This window comes from Cyrtonyx montezumae, unplaced genomic scaffold, assembly GCF_038088225.1.
Source record: "Cyrtonyx montezumae isolate F1298 unplaced genomic scaffold, pur_monq_1.0 scaffold_18, whole genome shotgun sequence".
In the NCBI taxonomy this organism is placed as follows: domain Eukaryota; kingdom Metazoa; phylum Chordata; class Aves; order Galliformes; family Odontophoridae; genus Cyrtonyx; species Cyrtonyx montezumae.
The window spans coordinates 16,323,112-16,338,493 of NW_027071914.1; the positions used below are offsets into that span (position 1 = coordinate 16,323,112).

The 15,382-nt window shown below is 48.4% G+C and overlaps 1 protein-coding gene across 4 annotated transcripts in view; it reads right to left on the reverse strand.

Annotated features, from left to right (window-relative positions):
- Nucleotides 1–2,305: 2,305 nt before the first annotated feature.
- The window catches only part of SEPTIN8 (septin 8), a 35,114-nt gene continuing 22,037 nt past the window's right edge, over nucleotides 2,306–15,382 (reverse strand). Inside the window, exons 6-10 of one of the 4 annotated variants that reach the window (XM_065734873.1) lie at nucleotides 14,372–14,468; nucleotides 13,836–14,004; nucleotides 13,447–13,579; nucleotides 12,864–13,054; nucleotides 2,306–2,552 (exon numbers count right to left, since the gene is read on the reverse strand). In XM_065734873.1, coding sequence (XP_065590945.1) covers nucleotides 2,390–2,552; nucleotides 12,864–13,054; nucleotides 13,447–13,579; nucleotides 13,836–14,004; nucleotides 14,372–14,468 — 753 coding nt within the window. In that variant the 3' untranslated portion in view covers nucleotides 2,306–2,389. Of the gene's footprint in view, nucleotides 2,556–7,103; nucleotides 7,671–10,224; nucleotides 10,995–12,863; nucleotides 13,055–13,446; nucleotides 13,580–13,835; nucleotides 14,005–14,371; nucleotides 14,469–15,382 lie in introns of those variants that run through there. The other 3 variants (XM_065734872.1, XM_065734874.1, XM_065734875.1) reach the window with 3 other exon arrangements.

Here is a 15,382-nt window from a genome sequence, read left to right on the forward strand (position 1 = left end):
CTCCCTTCAGGCCCGATTAAAATACCTTCAGTGCATAGCAGTTTCCTGCCTTGTCCTCGCAGCAAAAACCAGCGAAGAAGATGAGGTCTGTGTGCTCATCATTTTAAATATGCTAAATTCACGCGTTCTTTTCAAGTTGTTTGCATTTCCAGGTCTTTCATCAACATGGGTGTAATGAGGAGGTGTACATTTATTTTCCCTGCCCTAAGGGGTGGCTGTAACATTTTTCAGTCCTGTTTCTTCAGCGGGTGTAAGAGTTGGTCCTTCATCCATAAAGGTCACAGAATGGTAATGAACGTATTCCCCTCTTGCACTTAAACCTCTCCTCATCAGAATCCACACCTTTGTGTGCACAACATCAAAGAGCTGTAATTCTCTTGTGATGGGTCCTGGGAGGATATGGTAGGCAAGACAGAGCAGAGATTCTTCAGAGGAAATTTGAAATAGATCTGAGTTTACTTGAATTTGAAACCAGTTACTGAACGCAGTGAGGAAATGACTCAGGTTGGCACCTCAAGGTGAGCATGTAAAACCAGCAAGTACCCATGTAAGTGTGAGATTATGAGGGATAATTATCCAGTGCACATAGCTGAAATCTCTCATGGTGCAGGCTTCTTGAGACGTTTACAGACATGAGCCAAATAAACCTTGAAAAGCATTTCAGATTCTATTTCTCTTCTTCATTCTGTCTTAAAAAGGAACAGAAAACTCAGGAGTTGCAGTCAGGCATGACTTTCTCTTAGAGAACTGCTCCTGTAGAGAAATGCTCTTCTTAGACCTTCTTATGATGTATCACACTGAGGTTATTCTTTTCCCCTCAGCTAAAAAGGAGAAGCTGAGTCAGTGACCACAGGAAACGAGACAACCACAGAAGTCTCTGTAAAATTGGAAACCTTCTCCTAGCTCGTCAGGGGAGCAGAGCTAATGAGGTAGCAGGGAACATGCCTCACAGTGCAGCATTCAGGTGGCTCACAGCAGTGCTGTGGGGCTGTTTCACTGCCAGCTGCCCCATGAGGAGCATGGCCTGTCTGTGTTCAGTACGGGAGCAGGTGGTCTCCTGAATGAGCATCCTGCTTTGAGCTTTGGGATGAGTGCAAGGCTTTTAGATCCATTCACAGTACAGAGAAACACACGCAGCACTGTGTAAGAAGTTGGCTTCTTTATTATGATTCCTTTTTTTTCCTTTTAACAGGTAATACCATCGGTGAAGATGCTTGCAGTGCAGAGTGGCTGTAAACGCTCTCCAGCTGAGATCTTGAGAATGGAAAGAATTATACTAGATAAGCTTCACTGGGATCTGTACACAGCAACACCAATGGATTTCTTAAACATTGTAAGCACTACGTTTTGCAATTTGTCTTTTGTTTATAGAAACAACTTCTTATCAAATAAGACTAGAAAACACAGATGTGCACACATCTTCCCAAGATGCTTTGTATACCACCAGCTCTTAGCTGTCTGCAAGTCTGCTGAAGAATGCTATGGTGATTCTGTAATCTTTTATTTACTGCTATTTAAAACCTTTCATTTTGCTCAAAAAATGTGCTCCATCTTTAAAGGACAACTAAAATGGACGTTAAAAAGATTCTCATAGTGCACAACTATACGCCATTTTTATTTTTTTAAATACACACTGCAAAAATATTTCTAACTATTTCCATTCTATTAATACTGTACATAGAAAGCTGTCAGTTTTGCTACATTTCATATACAGGTTTCTTAAACTGCTTTCCTTTTCATCCCACTGATACTTCACCCTGGTTTAATGCAACTAGACCCCAATCTGGCACTTAGTTCACATTGCAGTTACTGAATACTCAATAGAAACAGTTAAACTTTGTCTTCGATAAACGATCATGTGCTAATAAGGCAAAAATCATATGATACAAACATCCTGGAACCCTTTCATAAGGTTATGTGCAAATATTAAGCCGTCTTAGGCTGCTGATTGTAAAAACTGCCTTTCTTCTTGTTTCCTCAGTAAACTCACAGTACAATCATTATTACTGGTTTTACTCTCTTCATATGTGCTGGTCTGAACTGAATCTCCTACGTAGCAATCTGGATACCGTGGAAACCCCAGAAACTGTTAGGAAACACAGACCTTTACATTCATTATAAGTTCAAAAAACAGTTTGGTGGCTGGCAAGTACAAACACAAAACACAAAAAAAAAAGAAGGGCAGGGGGGACAGCCTCTAGGCCTCCTGATATGAGATGAAATTAAGTCTATATGTCTGGTTGGGAACATATGAAAACATACAAAGTTCACTGACCTCTGCTTTTTTTTTTTTTTTCTAATATATATATATATATATTTATATATTTTCTTCTCTCCAGTTCCATGCCATGGTGATGTCCAACTGGCCCCATCTGCTAAGCGGGCTGCCTCAGACGAATCCTTCCCTCCACGTTGCATTCTTGACCAAACAGCTACAGCACTGTATGGCCTGCCACCAACTAGTGCAGTTTAAGGGCTCCACATTGGCTTTGGTGATCATCACCTTAGAGCTGGAGAGGCAGACTCCTGATTGGTTTCCTGTTATTACTGATCTGCTAAAAAAAGCACAGGTAGGAATCAAAATGGCCTTTAGTCACAGATCTTGAGGCCAGGACATGGACGAATTAACAAAGCACACGTGTATTTGCAACCCACCTTGCACTTCAGACATTTCTGAGAAGCTGTGTCCATGTTCTACCTTTGTTAAGTGCTAATTTTGACTAATTTTTAGAGGCTTCCAAAAGAGCTTGGCCACAAATAGCTCAGCTCCATGCCTCCTGACCAAGGAGATTCCTCCCACTGAAGACTGAGGACTTCTAAGAGCAGTTACTTTAAGTATAATCAATTTCACTTTCAGTTATGCATACAAGAGGCAAGTTCTGCTTTATTAAAACTTTTCTCCAGTTTCATTACACACCTTTTTCTTAAGGGAGTATACATAGAAGGCAAATGTCCCGGGTTGGCAGCTTACCATCAGCTCATTGTCTTGAGTTTGTTTGGCATAACCTAGCTGTCTGCTGTCTCTCCTGGCTGTTGCAGCCTCCTAAAAAGAGAGGGAATGCTTGCCTACCTTTAGTGTAGTGGTTCAGGAGCTCCTGATTAAACATTTTGCATCAGGGCCAACGCTGCTATACATCAGCTGAGGTATCCAGTATAGCCTGTCCCTAACCTCCCCCTAATTACACAGTTACTGGAACAGAACCCAGATGAGAGAATAATTTGTTATTAATTTACAAAAAAAAAAAAATAATCTTATTTTCTTTACAGGTTACTGGCACTGAATTCATGCACTGCAAAGAGCTTGTGGATCAAGAGCTAATGCACTTGCAGCCATCCAATGCCATCTATATTTTTTGTCCCATCAGTCAAGCCATCCAGGGTGACACTGAGGCAAAGTTACCCTACCATTACTCTTCTGAATTGAAGATCTCTCATCAAGTGAGGCTGCAGGTCCCTGTAAGCCAGCCAGCAGCTGTCATGTCTGCTACAGCCCAAATTCCTGATGGCACCATGGAGACAGATGAGTACTATGATGGATTCAGATACCTGTACAGTGAGGATAGGGGAGCAGATGGTGGAAGGGGGCACATGGGTGGCTTGTGCCCTCAGCTGAGGTCTGGAGGAGGTAGCTCCCCATGTCCTCCCCTACAGCCACCTGTAAGGGATTAGTGGGGACCATCCTGGCTTGGAAGCAGTATTTCAGTACTGGTAGGTCCTAGCAAACAAGACGATGAACACAACAGAGCAAGAGTGCTGCTGTGTTTTTCAGAGGACAGTGACAAAACGGTATTATTTTCCTATGTTTTGTCTTTTCTAAGTAGTTTGTTCCACTTTTAACACCATGTAAATACAAAAACTGTGAAGAGGAGAGCCTCAGTCACAATCCTACAACTCAGGGATCAGCTTGGCATAAGGCTAAGAGCTGTGCCACAGGGCACCAAATGTCTCAGCTTTTCTTTATTTTTTTTTTTCCACAAAGACCACAATTAAGTGTTCTTTTATTAGAACTAACCTGACTTTTTCCACAGTAGTGTGAAAGAAGAGCTGCTTTCGAGGAAGGAGGAACTCCCAGTGCTGAGTCTGTAAGATTAGTCCTCAGATGGGACCAGAGTTTTGACCTAATAGTGAAAAGGCCATGAGCCAAACCATCTAGCTTTTGTTAAGGCCTTACTGTGGATCTGAGCTTTGGGCTCCATTCTGGTAAGACCCACCTGAGGTTCCTACAGGCTGTGGGAAATCAGTTCTTGTCTGCACTCAGCACTGCTTTAGGCCCTCACTGACCAGTCTGGGCCATTCAGGGTGGTGTTTCCTCTGCCTTCACAGACTGGGCAATGCAAAATGCCTTCAGCTATTTCTCACCACTGCGATGACAGTTTTTGTTAGCTGTTGAGCTCCAGGACAAAGCAGTTTTGCAAATTTCATAGGCCAGTTTAAGCCTCTGTTGCACTTTTAAAACCAGCCTTAGGCATTCTTTTAAAATACGTGGGATTTAGTTGGTGTTGGGTTTTTTTGCTGTTTGTTTTAAATGACAGAGCCAGCATTTTCAGATGATTATTGCACTTGTTTGAAAGTGCAATCCAGACAGTACTGTACGAATAGCAATACCATACCTGCAAGTCCTGCACAGAACAGGAAAGGTCTTCATATAGAGCAGCACAGGCTAAATGCTGAGCAGCTGTCTTACTTAATGATGCCAGATAAATAAATGGGGAACAGGGATAAGATAGGAGCAAGGAAATCCTTATGCTTCTTGACAGCTGCACTCTTGAGTGGGGGAACAAAGTTTCTTTCCCTTGCTCCTCATCTTACCTTGTAGGAGAGGAATTCCTGAAGTGTGAGCGTTGTGGGAGTGATGTCCTGAGCAGCTCTGTTAACAGATAAAGCTTTCCAAAGGTTTATGTTGAAATTTTGACAGAGCTAGCACCAGGAAAAGAATAAACTTTGTACGTGTGCAGGGAGAAAGTCAACTTTTCCTTTCAAACTGCAAAGAAAGCAGAGCATTAAGTGTTCCAGCACTAAATATTTAGTACTGGAGACTTAGTAAAAATCATCTGTGAGCAGATGGCACTTAAATCAGTGCCAGAAGCAAAGGAGGTCCCACGAGGCAAGGCACAGGTAGTGGGGTACTGCTGGCAGAGTGCTGTGCTGCAGGGGGAGCACGGCCCTGCACCACGCACAGGAGGGCTCTGCTCCCCCATGCAGCCCAGACACAGTTCACAAGGTGTCCCAGGGCTGGGCAGTGCCATTCTCATGATGCATTACTTATTAAACCTACCTAAGGACCGTGGGGAAGGTTTACTTTTCGTGGTAGGGCTCTTCCCTCCCCGCACTGTGCCACCTTCCTTTTCTATCACCAGCTGTGACTGAAATGCCTGACTCTGGAAGGAGGCAAGTTGTCTTTTGTGGTTTACTTCCAATAAAACAGTTTCAGTCTGTGTGCACTGCTTCTCTGTGGTAGCACAGATACTTTCTGCACTCCTCTGCCAGTGCTGAGTTGCAGTAAAGGACCTTACACTCGTGGTTTGGCCTCAGCAGGTTGAAAGCACTGCTTGGTAACTCCCCATGCCTCTTACCTTTGTGCTGCTGACTGCCTTAAAGAAACTACAAACTTCAGGAACGAGCTGCAGTTGCAATGGGACCCATTACAACATGGTTTCCTGATGAATACCAGTGCTGCCCACGAACACTCACATTCAGAATCAGAACCAAAACATAAACACGAACCAAACATTAAATCAGTAACAGTGATGCATTCAGAGTCATCCCCAACTGCTGCCACATCTCTCCTTCATAAAACACCATGGAAGGAGCCACGTCACAGCGAGTCGAGCCAGAACAGCTGCATCTAGGAATAAAGCTGCTTTACTTTGGAGCAGCAGCACCACAGTGCCTCAGATGACAAACAACTCCTATGGTGGCAGAGTTGATCAAGAGAAAAGAACACAGCAGAGAGATGTCCTCAGCAGCCTCTGTGGGGCTGTGAGTACGGTGTGTATTTTGCTAATTAGCTGTACCATTTTAAATCCAGTTTAACCAGTACTTACGGTTCGATTCCTTAAGAACGCAGAAAAGTACACTTAAGTCAAGTGATGCTTTAAGTCCTGGCAGGTCTCTACAGCTCCCCCTCCTTCCTTAGCAAGGCACACAACGTTAATCTCATTTGTGACCAAGCTGTGGTCACTGCCATCAGCTCAGTGTTTCACTGCACAGCTCAGCCCGGCAGTCACACACTGCTCCAGTTTTCCTCCTGCACAGCACAGGGCACGGACCCAAAGCTGGACGCAGCCAGCAGGAAAGCACTCCTACCTCCAAATCTGCAGCTGCTGCAAGGGCAGCTGGAGGTGAGTGCCATGCACAGGGCGTGCTGAGGACAGGAGCTCAATCCTGCCCACGACAGCCAGAACCTGTACACCAGCCTGTCCCAGCAAACGTAGGCAGTGACAAAGCCAGCTCAGAGTACTGCCAGGCTCCCATCACAGCAGAGGCAGTGCCAGCAGCCCTCACCTGGCGTGTGGTGGTGGTGAGGGCTGGGAGCTGTCTTCAGGCCTACATAGGGCTGGGTTTCAGGCAGCTCTGCAGCCCAGCTGGGATGGAGAAGGGGCAGTGGTGAGGGCTGAACGTGGGGACACAGCACGGTGCTCTTCCAGTGAATGTAAGCAGTGTACAAAATGTGTTTAACAGATGTTCGTTAAACAAGTCAGCTCTGTTTTTATTAAGCCCAAGCTCGGTACAAGCAGGTCATTCCTGAGATTCACTTACAGGTTTGTTTTAAGATGAAGGTGAACTGGGGCCCCCCTCATCCTGTGTGAAGTCAGACTGGGGCACAAGCACGGCGCTTTTTTGTTTGCTTCAACAAGCGTTTGTGTAAAAAGGGAAATCAGCATGTCATAAACACAGAAGTCACAGCTAGCCCACGCTCCAGCTCTGAACTGCTTCCCCTTCGTTAGGAGCTCACAATGAGCTGTCCTTTAAGAAGGCTCCATGCTCACCCAGAGCCCCCAGCCCCATGGCAGGAGCAGAGCACCCACAGCGGGGAGCACTGGGAGGGGCTGACACCGCAGGGCATGGGGGGCACAGCCCCAGAATGCTCAAACTGGGAGTCAGGGGTTTGGGTTACAATGCCTGTAAGTCTACAGAACAAAGATACAGAGAAGTTAGTGATTATTGCTAAGAAATGTTAGACTCCAGCCATAGCATTAAGGTCGGTCAGAGGCGCTCAGGTGACATCCCAAACCAGGTGAGGAGAGGAACAAATGAAAGCCCACTGCAGCAGCAGCTCACACAGAAGCTGAGAGCTTCTCTGCTAACCCAACTTTGTTCCTCTCCCCTGGGAAGTTTGGTCACAGTGTTAAGTGCTTCGGCCAGGCCCTCACCCAGAGATTAGTGTTTGGTTTCAGTGTAAGCCACGCATCAGCCATCATTAGTGGGTTATCTTTTGGCAAATACCTTGGATTTCAATATCAAGAGACCTGATCAAGCAAACTTTTCCCAATCAATCAATCAATGCATCTTAGTCCTTGCTACACAATCTCTTCTGTGCAACATATTGCAAGCTTAAAGGTGAAAGCACCAATTAATTTCTTCTGCGTGAGATGTTTTGGCCTTAATAAATCTTCTAATTAACATATCTTCCTGTTGTTATGGAGCACGCACTGGGAAGACTAAAAAAGCTACAGAAAGAACAAAAGAGAACCATGTTTAAGTTTCAGATCATGGCATGAAGTGTAGACAGGTCCAAGTACAAGTGTGATGCACGCTGTCAGATGGAGCCTCCATCAGAAACACTGCCTGAGAAGCACTGTATCAGCCAAGCTGCATGGTTGGTGCCCTCACTGCAGCACTGGCCTCAGCCCAGCAGCAAATAAAACCCAGAGAGACACAGAGACACACAGTTGTCCCAGCTGAGCTCCTCAGGCAGCAACGCCACACAGAACTGACACCAAACAGGGCTGCAACTGCCATCCCCAAAAAGAGAACCCCAAGCTGAAGCTGTGCACTTCTCCTGGCCATAGGCTGAAGACAATGATGTGTCCCTCTTGAGAAGGCCCATCCTGTTCCCGTTGTGTTCAGGGGAGGTACCACCCAGATACCATCACTGCCCTCTGTGCACGCTGTCCTCTGATCAACTCCTCGGGCATCATTATCCCCAAAACTAATGGCAGATACACAAATCCCACAGAGGAGAACTTAAAGACAGCTTTGGCTCAGGGAGGGAAAGCGTTTGGACCCCACACCTTAGGATTTCCCCTTGGATTACGGATGGTGTGTGGTGTAGAAGTTGGCTCACGGCATTTCTGTGTGTTCCCAATGTACAGAAGAGCTGAGAACACCTTCCATCCTTACACAGCACCATCTCACAGAGATCCACCACAGAGCACGGGAAACGCACTGCTAAATGAACGACACCACAAAAAGAAACTCAAAATACATGTGAGATTTAATAAAAGAAAAGAAAAAAAAAATTACAAAGTGAGCGGAAAGAACTGAAAGTCCAAACAAACCGAGAACAAAAGCAAAAGACGCTCAGAATGACAAAGCAAACGGGTGCAGCACTCGGGGAGCACTGCATCCCCTCCCTGCTCCGAGCTCAGCCCTCCTGCACTGCAGGGCCTGCAGAGCTCAGAGCCCTCCAGACACCTTCTGGCTTAGGGAGCACACAGCATGGATGGTGGTCAACTTTTTAAACCACAATGGATGGTTTTTTTCCCCATTAATGCCAACAAGATGCAGGAGGCAGCTGAAAGAAGTGTAACCGAGTGGCTCCAGCTCTGGAGGGCAGTCCTGCCACGTGCTCTGCCTGCAGGAGGGGAAGCTTTGGGCCGTGCTGAGATCAGCATCGCAGTGCATGCACAGCTTGTTAAATAAAAATAAGACATGGAGCTACTCTCTATGCCACGTGTTTAAATCTTGTCTCAGCCAAAAAGGGAAAACCAAAGGCGAGAGAGTGAAAACTGAGTTCTCCTGTGAGACTCTGATGGTGACTGCCCCAGAGAGCAGATGGACCTGAGGTCAGCAGACAGCTGCAAGGAAAGGGATGTCTGTCACAGTAACATCAGGGTATACATTCTGAATGTCTTCCCCACGGAAAGCTGGGATTTCTGCACAGTGCCACGGCTTGGTGGGATGCTGCTCTTCAATTGCTACCCTCATTTCCCTAACTAACTCCTACGCCGGGAAAAAGGGATTGATCTCTGTCGAGCCAGGGCAGAGAGAAATCATTTGCATAGATCTTACTGGCTGCAGCACGAGAACAGGAAAAAAAACATTGACAGGAAAAGTCATGGCAAGGTTTGCATAGCGTGGTCAGAGCTCTGCTCCAGCATCGGCCCTGAGAAGCAGAACAGCTCCAGCACAGCCCTGCTCACGCAGGCAACTAGCACACCAAGCTTCTCTCATCAGCAATAATAAAATCGTGGCCCTGATTTGCTACGTGACCGACCTGAGTTGATCGGGAGCTGGAGCTGTCCTCCTGTACGTAACAATGGGTTGTGGTCTTCGTATGTTCCCTTCGAAAAAACACATCAACTCTCTTAATATGACAGTTACTCTTCAGAACACATCTCAGAGGCACAGCCCTGTGCTCAGCTGCCAGCGCAGTGCAGCCTGCACACATCTCTGCACGTGGTCCATTCCGGAGGGACCAGGGCACTGTGTGAGGTTCTTCCAGGCCTGGCAGTACACCCAGAGGGATGGACAATGTCCATACCAAAACAGTCTCAAACCTGAGCACGTATTTAGGAAAAAAGAAAGAGCTGCTTCAATGGGATATGCAAAGAACCTCATCCAGCATCGTGCCCCCTTCAGGCGGACCTGCACCTCTGAGCCACGGCTTGAAGAAAAAATAACAACAAGAGAAATCCTTGAACATGAATGCTTTAACAGAAATGCACGCACCCCCACCTAATGCTCAGCCAGTGTTTGCTGGAGCTCCAAGGACGCCGTGTGGGGCTGACACTATAGCTGCTCCATCTGCTGGCTGACACAATTGGGTCCAACCCTTTTTCCATGAGAACACGGCCGTGTGCCCCTGTGCAGCTGTGCCCTGCCTGTCACAGAGCACTGCGATGGAGCACAGCTGCACTGATCCTGACCGCCCTCCGAGCTCTGCTGTGCAGGGGAGCAGCACTGGGGCTGCTGTGCTTATGGCTATCTGTGTTTTTTGAACAACCTCAGGGTAAAGATGACTGCTCCAGTAGCTTTAGAGCACAGTGACATACGGCACTCAGCACAAAGTGCTGCAGCTCCTGCAGGACGCAACCATCATGGATGGAAAACCCTTCCATACACAAACACTACTTCAGCGGTAAAGAAAATTCAAAACGTTGTCCCATGAGCTTTACTCACCACTCTCTCTTTCTCTCTCTCTCTATATATATATTATAAATGATGAAGAATATGTTTATAGAGAAATTCAGGATTAAAATATATAATCACGGGAACAGGGGTTACTCGGACCAACGTTCCCAGGGCAGAGGTTCTGAGCTCTGTGCTTCGCCCCTGTTCTAACATTATTCAAATCAAGGATTTTGTTAGAAAAATAAATGTTTCAGCATCCTTCACACCACTTCTCCCCCTCTGAATGTGCTCAGATGTGAGAAACAGTGAGGAAACAGTTCAAGCCGTCCCCATCACCAGTGACAATCCAATCTAATGTAGGGAGCGAGCACTCAGCTGCTGGGGAAGGAGAGCTCAGGTGAACAGCTGTGCTCACTGACACAGCTGCCCAGGGCTCAGGACAGGACACCTCGCTTTGGGGACGAGTTGATGTCATTTAGAAGCATTTACACAGTAAGGTTGTGTCCTCACACCGACAGGTAACCGAGTACAGATCACAGCAAGTCGTGACACGGCAACCACCGAAGATGCTCGTGGTCTCTTTCGCTTTGGTCCACTCACACAATGTTATGAGAAGGGTCACGGGGTGGGGAACTCAAGCAACTTAACACATGAAAGCACCAAGTCCACTCTTGGCCTGCAAGTCTGTGTGTGATTAACTGAAAGAAACAAAACATAAAAAAAAAAAAGCATGAATTAAAATCAGGAAAATTAAGCAAAAGCAAAATGTAGTGAAATGATTAACAAAGAAAGAAAAAGAGAGGGAAGGCCAACCAGCACTCTGGCATCACAGAACAGCAAAGGCTGCCACGAACAACACACCACAAAGCACCATCTGTCGGGCACTGCGTGCACAGAGGAAACTCAGCACAAACATGTTCCTTTCCTCTCCCCACCCGCAGTTCTCCCACCTCCATTTCTCACGTATCAAAGCTACTCACGCCCTGCCTTAAAGCACCAGAGGACAAGAGGCTCAACCAGCTGTCCTAAAAAAAGACTGGGGTCCCTTCCAACCCAACCATTCTATGAATGTCGTTATTCTGCTGGACTCACTAACAGTACACCTCCTATCCCAAACCACTTCCTCCCCTGAACTTCTTAGCTTTATCCCCTCTAACAGTGCTGTCCTGGAGCCGTGACCCCCCCAAGGACAGACACACATCCTCGTTCCTGGCAGCCCCGTTGCAGGGGCACGCCGGGAGCAGAGCAGCGTGCAGCAGGAAGCCTATTTCTGTCTCAGGCAGGAAGCTGCCAGGTTTCCGCCGTGCACTCGCGGCCATCGGTCGGATCTGGTCCTGCACTCATCCCCTTGGTCCTATCAGAAGTCACTGAACGTGACCCTGCTTCCAGCAGAGCGTTCTGCAAACTGCTTCTGGTGCTGCGTGTGAGGTCGGGTGCATGCAAAGCACGCTGACAGGTCTGGAGAAGAGAGTGCTTTGGGTTTTAACACCAACACATTTACATTCTGAGCACATAAGTGACATAACACACGCTGTTACCTTCCTAGGAAGAAACAAACTGCCGTGCTGCCAGCACTGCACCTCCATCAGAATGACAGCACCGAGCCCAGCACTGCTGCCAGGCCATCTCCTTCCTCTCACCATGACCAGGCTGTGACTGCACTGCTCTGATGGGACCACACACAGCTCCAACAGCAAACTGTCAGTAAGTGCTGGAGGGACTGAGCCCTGCACGTCAGCTTACCTCATGTGGTTCCTGCACAGCACTCCTTGGGAACCGGTGTGGATGGGGGCCAGACCAACACTACCCCATTTTTATTCTTAAACACTCTTTTGTTGTTGTTTTAAACGGACCTGATTGCCCCCTTCTTGCTCTGTCCTCACAATCAGGCAGCTGAGAGAGCATTACATGCACACCCCTTCTCCTGCTGGCTTCAGCAGTGTCAATTAACCTGAAGCTAAGATAAGAATTCTGCCTTTAGGGGAAAAGGGCTTTCTCAGCGCTTCAGCACAAGCAGAACCCCGTCCTGGAGCCCTGCTTCACATGGAGCCCCAATGATTTCCCCGTGCTTCTTCCTTCTAAACTGCTTTGTTTCACTTTTCACAGCTCTACCTCTAAAAATAAACAGCACTCCACAAAAAGAGGACCTAAAACCCACAGAGCACAGTGGGTGCAGGATGGGGCACCGCTCTGCCAGGACATCACAGCTGTGCTGGGGGGACAGAGTGGCAATTTCCAGCTCCCTTCCTGCATCCAGCAGCAAGGTGCTCCCACAGCTCTGTGTGCTGGGTACTGCAGGGCCAAAGCAGACCCTGCAGGGCTCCAGGCCTTTAGAGAACAGTCCAGAAGACAGGAGCCCACCTGCAGCCAGCAGGGCTTCCCTGGGGCACCGCATGGCACAGGAGGCCCCCGCTCTCCTACGCTTTACACAATGCCTGAAGGGTAAAATTCAGGTTCCAAACCACTTCTTTTTTCCTTATCTGCATCTCAGTAACTGGCAAAACAACACCATCTGAGAACTTGCCCCCTCCCAGCAGCAGAGGGGACACTCGAGTTTGGTCACTTACTTTTTCCTGTCTTTGTCCTTCTTCAGTGGCTGCTGTGAGGTAGCCTGCAAGGATTGGGACTGCAAGGTTTCCACCGCTACTTTCCGCCGGTTGAAGGCGTTCATCTCTTCCTCCAGCTCTCTCCTCTTCTCCTCCACCTTCCTTTTCTCTTCCTGGTGTATCCTCTTCAGGTGCTCAAACTTCTCATGCAGCTGCAGGAGACAGCACTCTGACCACCAGCCCCATAACCCCACGTCCCTACACTCCTCCCCCCATCCCTGAATCTCTCAGTTCAAGGACTGAGGGAACAGAGGGATCCCACATTCCTCACTCCTTGGAAAGGGCAAGCAGCAGCTTTGTCCCCTACACACTGCACAGGGAAGCAAGGCTTCTGTTTCTGAAGCACCTAAACCAGTGATGCTGTTCTGAAAACATTACCATGCCCCCCCCCGAAAGCAGGGGAAGGGGTGTGTTTGTGTGCTGCTTTGGCTGGCAATGTCTGCTAAAGATCTGCTCGTGCCTTCCAGGATCTGTGTGCTGCCGAGACCAGATCCTGCGGCTGACTGTATTTTGGGCTCCTCTCAGAGGTTTTTGGCACACTCACCTCTCTCTCCTTCTCCTTCAGCTCTGCCTCCGTCTCCTTGACTTTGTTAACAAACATTTGTCTCATCTCTTCCTCTTTCTTCTGGAGCTCACCCAAGAATTCTTTTCTTTTGGTCTCGTACGTTTCTTGTAGGCTGGGTAAGAAAGCAAACGGAATCCAGACTTTTTGGACAGCAGTGAGTTAGGGATGGGGGAAAGGCATGCCTGTCTGCCTCGTTAAGGACCAAGAGACAGGGAAAAGAACAACATCAAAATCAGCCACAAGTTCAAACGCAGGGCTTGTATTTCCCAGCCCAGCATGGCAGATATCACCCACAAACCTCTCCTTTTCCTTGGGGTGCAGGTGCCCAACTATCTCTCGAATCAGATGGTAGAAGTGAGGGCCCTCACCTGAAGGGCTGGCTGTCTGGGTCGGTGTCCTTGAAGCCCATCTCCTCCAGTTTGCACCTCCGGTACAGCTCATAGTGGCGGGTGTGGGTCTGCTCCCGGAGATCCTCCATGTTGACTCGGATCAGCATTTCTCGCAGTTTCACAAAGTCACAGTGACTTTCATTCTCAACTGATTGAAGCCAAGTGAGAAGTCAGCAAAATGTCCATGAGAGGTAAGAGCATAAATGCGTTTTCAGCCCAACTCCAGAGAGTCCCCTCCCATAGACCTCTAGCTACCATCCCACATGGGATGGGAAACCAAGCTTTTTGGATACTGAAATTCATTTTGACCACGCCAGAGTGGGTGTGAGTCCCAGCATTGCCCAGACAACCTATTTCAGATTCTGGTAATAATGGGAATTCGAAAGCAAGATTGGCCAACCCACACAAGGCTGCATGGGACAAATCCACACTGCACAGCACACCTTCCTGCACACACTGGGAAGGGCAGAGCTGCAGGGTGCATGCACGTGCCCACGCAGATGGCAGCAGCTTACCTTGCACCACTCCCCATGGGTACTGCCGAGCTCTCACCAGCTTGTTTCCCACCTTCACCTCCTCTGTGCTGCCAACCACAGCAAAGGGCAGATGAGCCTGAAACAGAAGCGATGAGACAGACTCAGGGCCATGGAGCTGTGAGAGGTCTGGAGCACACATCCTACGGGAGCAGCTTTGGGAACCGGAGTGGTTCAGTCTGGAGAAGAGGGGGTTTAGGGGACACCTCATCCCTACAGCTTCTGAAAGGAGGTGGTAGCGAGGGGGGTTGGCCTCTGCTCCTGAATAATAGCAATAGGATGTGAGGGGATGGCCCCAAGCTGTACACGGGAAAGTTCAGGTTGGACACTGGGAACAGTTTCTGCTCAGAAGAGCAGACAGCAGTGGCACAGGATGCCCACGGAGTGTGGGAGGGGAACGCTGTCCCTGGAGGTGTTCCACAACCATGGGAGTGTGGCACGGGGGAACGTGGTCAGAGGGCATGGTAGGGTGGGCTGGGGTTGGAGATCTGAGAGGTCTCTTCCAGCCTTAGTGACTCTCGGGCTTGGTCCATGGGCCAAGCTCACAGAGGTCAACCTGACCTCCAGGTCCCCTTCATCCCAACCCAGGACCCACCCAAAAAACCTTTCCTCTGCAGCCCTCCACCTCCAACACTCAGAGCCGTTTCCTCTCTGGCCATAGCACAGCAGAGCAGCTTACCAGCAATGCATGTGGGACTGAACATAATGAGGAAATATTATGGGAACACCACGATCACTGCTGATCTGCCTCTCCCTGCTTGTCAGGTTGCTCCCGCAGCTGCCGTCCCTCTGTGTGCCAAGAGCAGGGTGCTCCCTGCCTTGCACAAAGCAAAGACATCCACACACAGGCCTTGTCCCTTCCAGTGCCCACACACAACTGCAGTGCCACGTGCACGATGCAACACGTGCTCTCTGAGGCTGCAAAGCACCAAGGGCTGCAAGGAACAGGGCACCGTCCTCAAGGCAACACCAGCAGCCCTGCAGGGAGCCAGG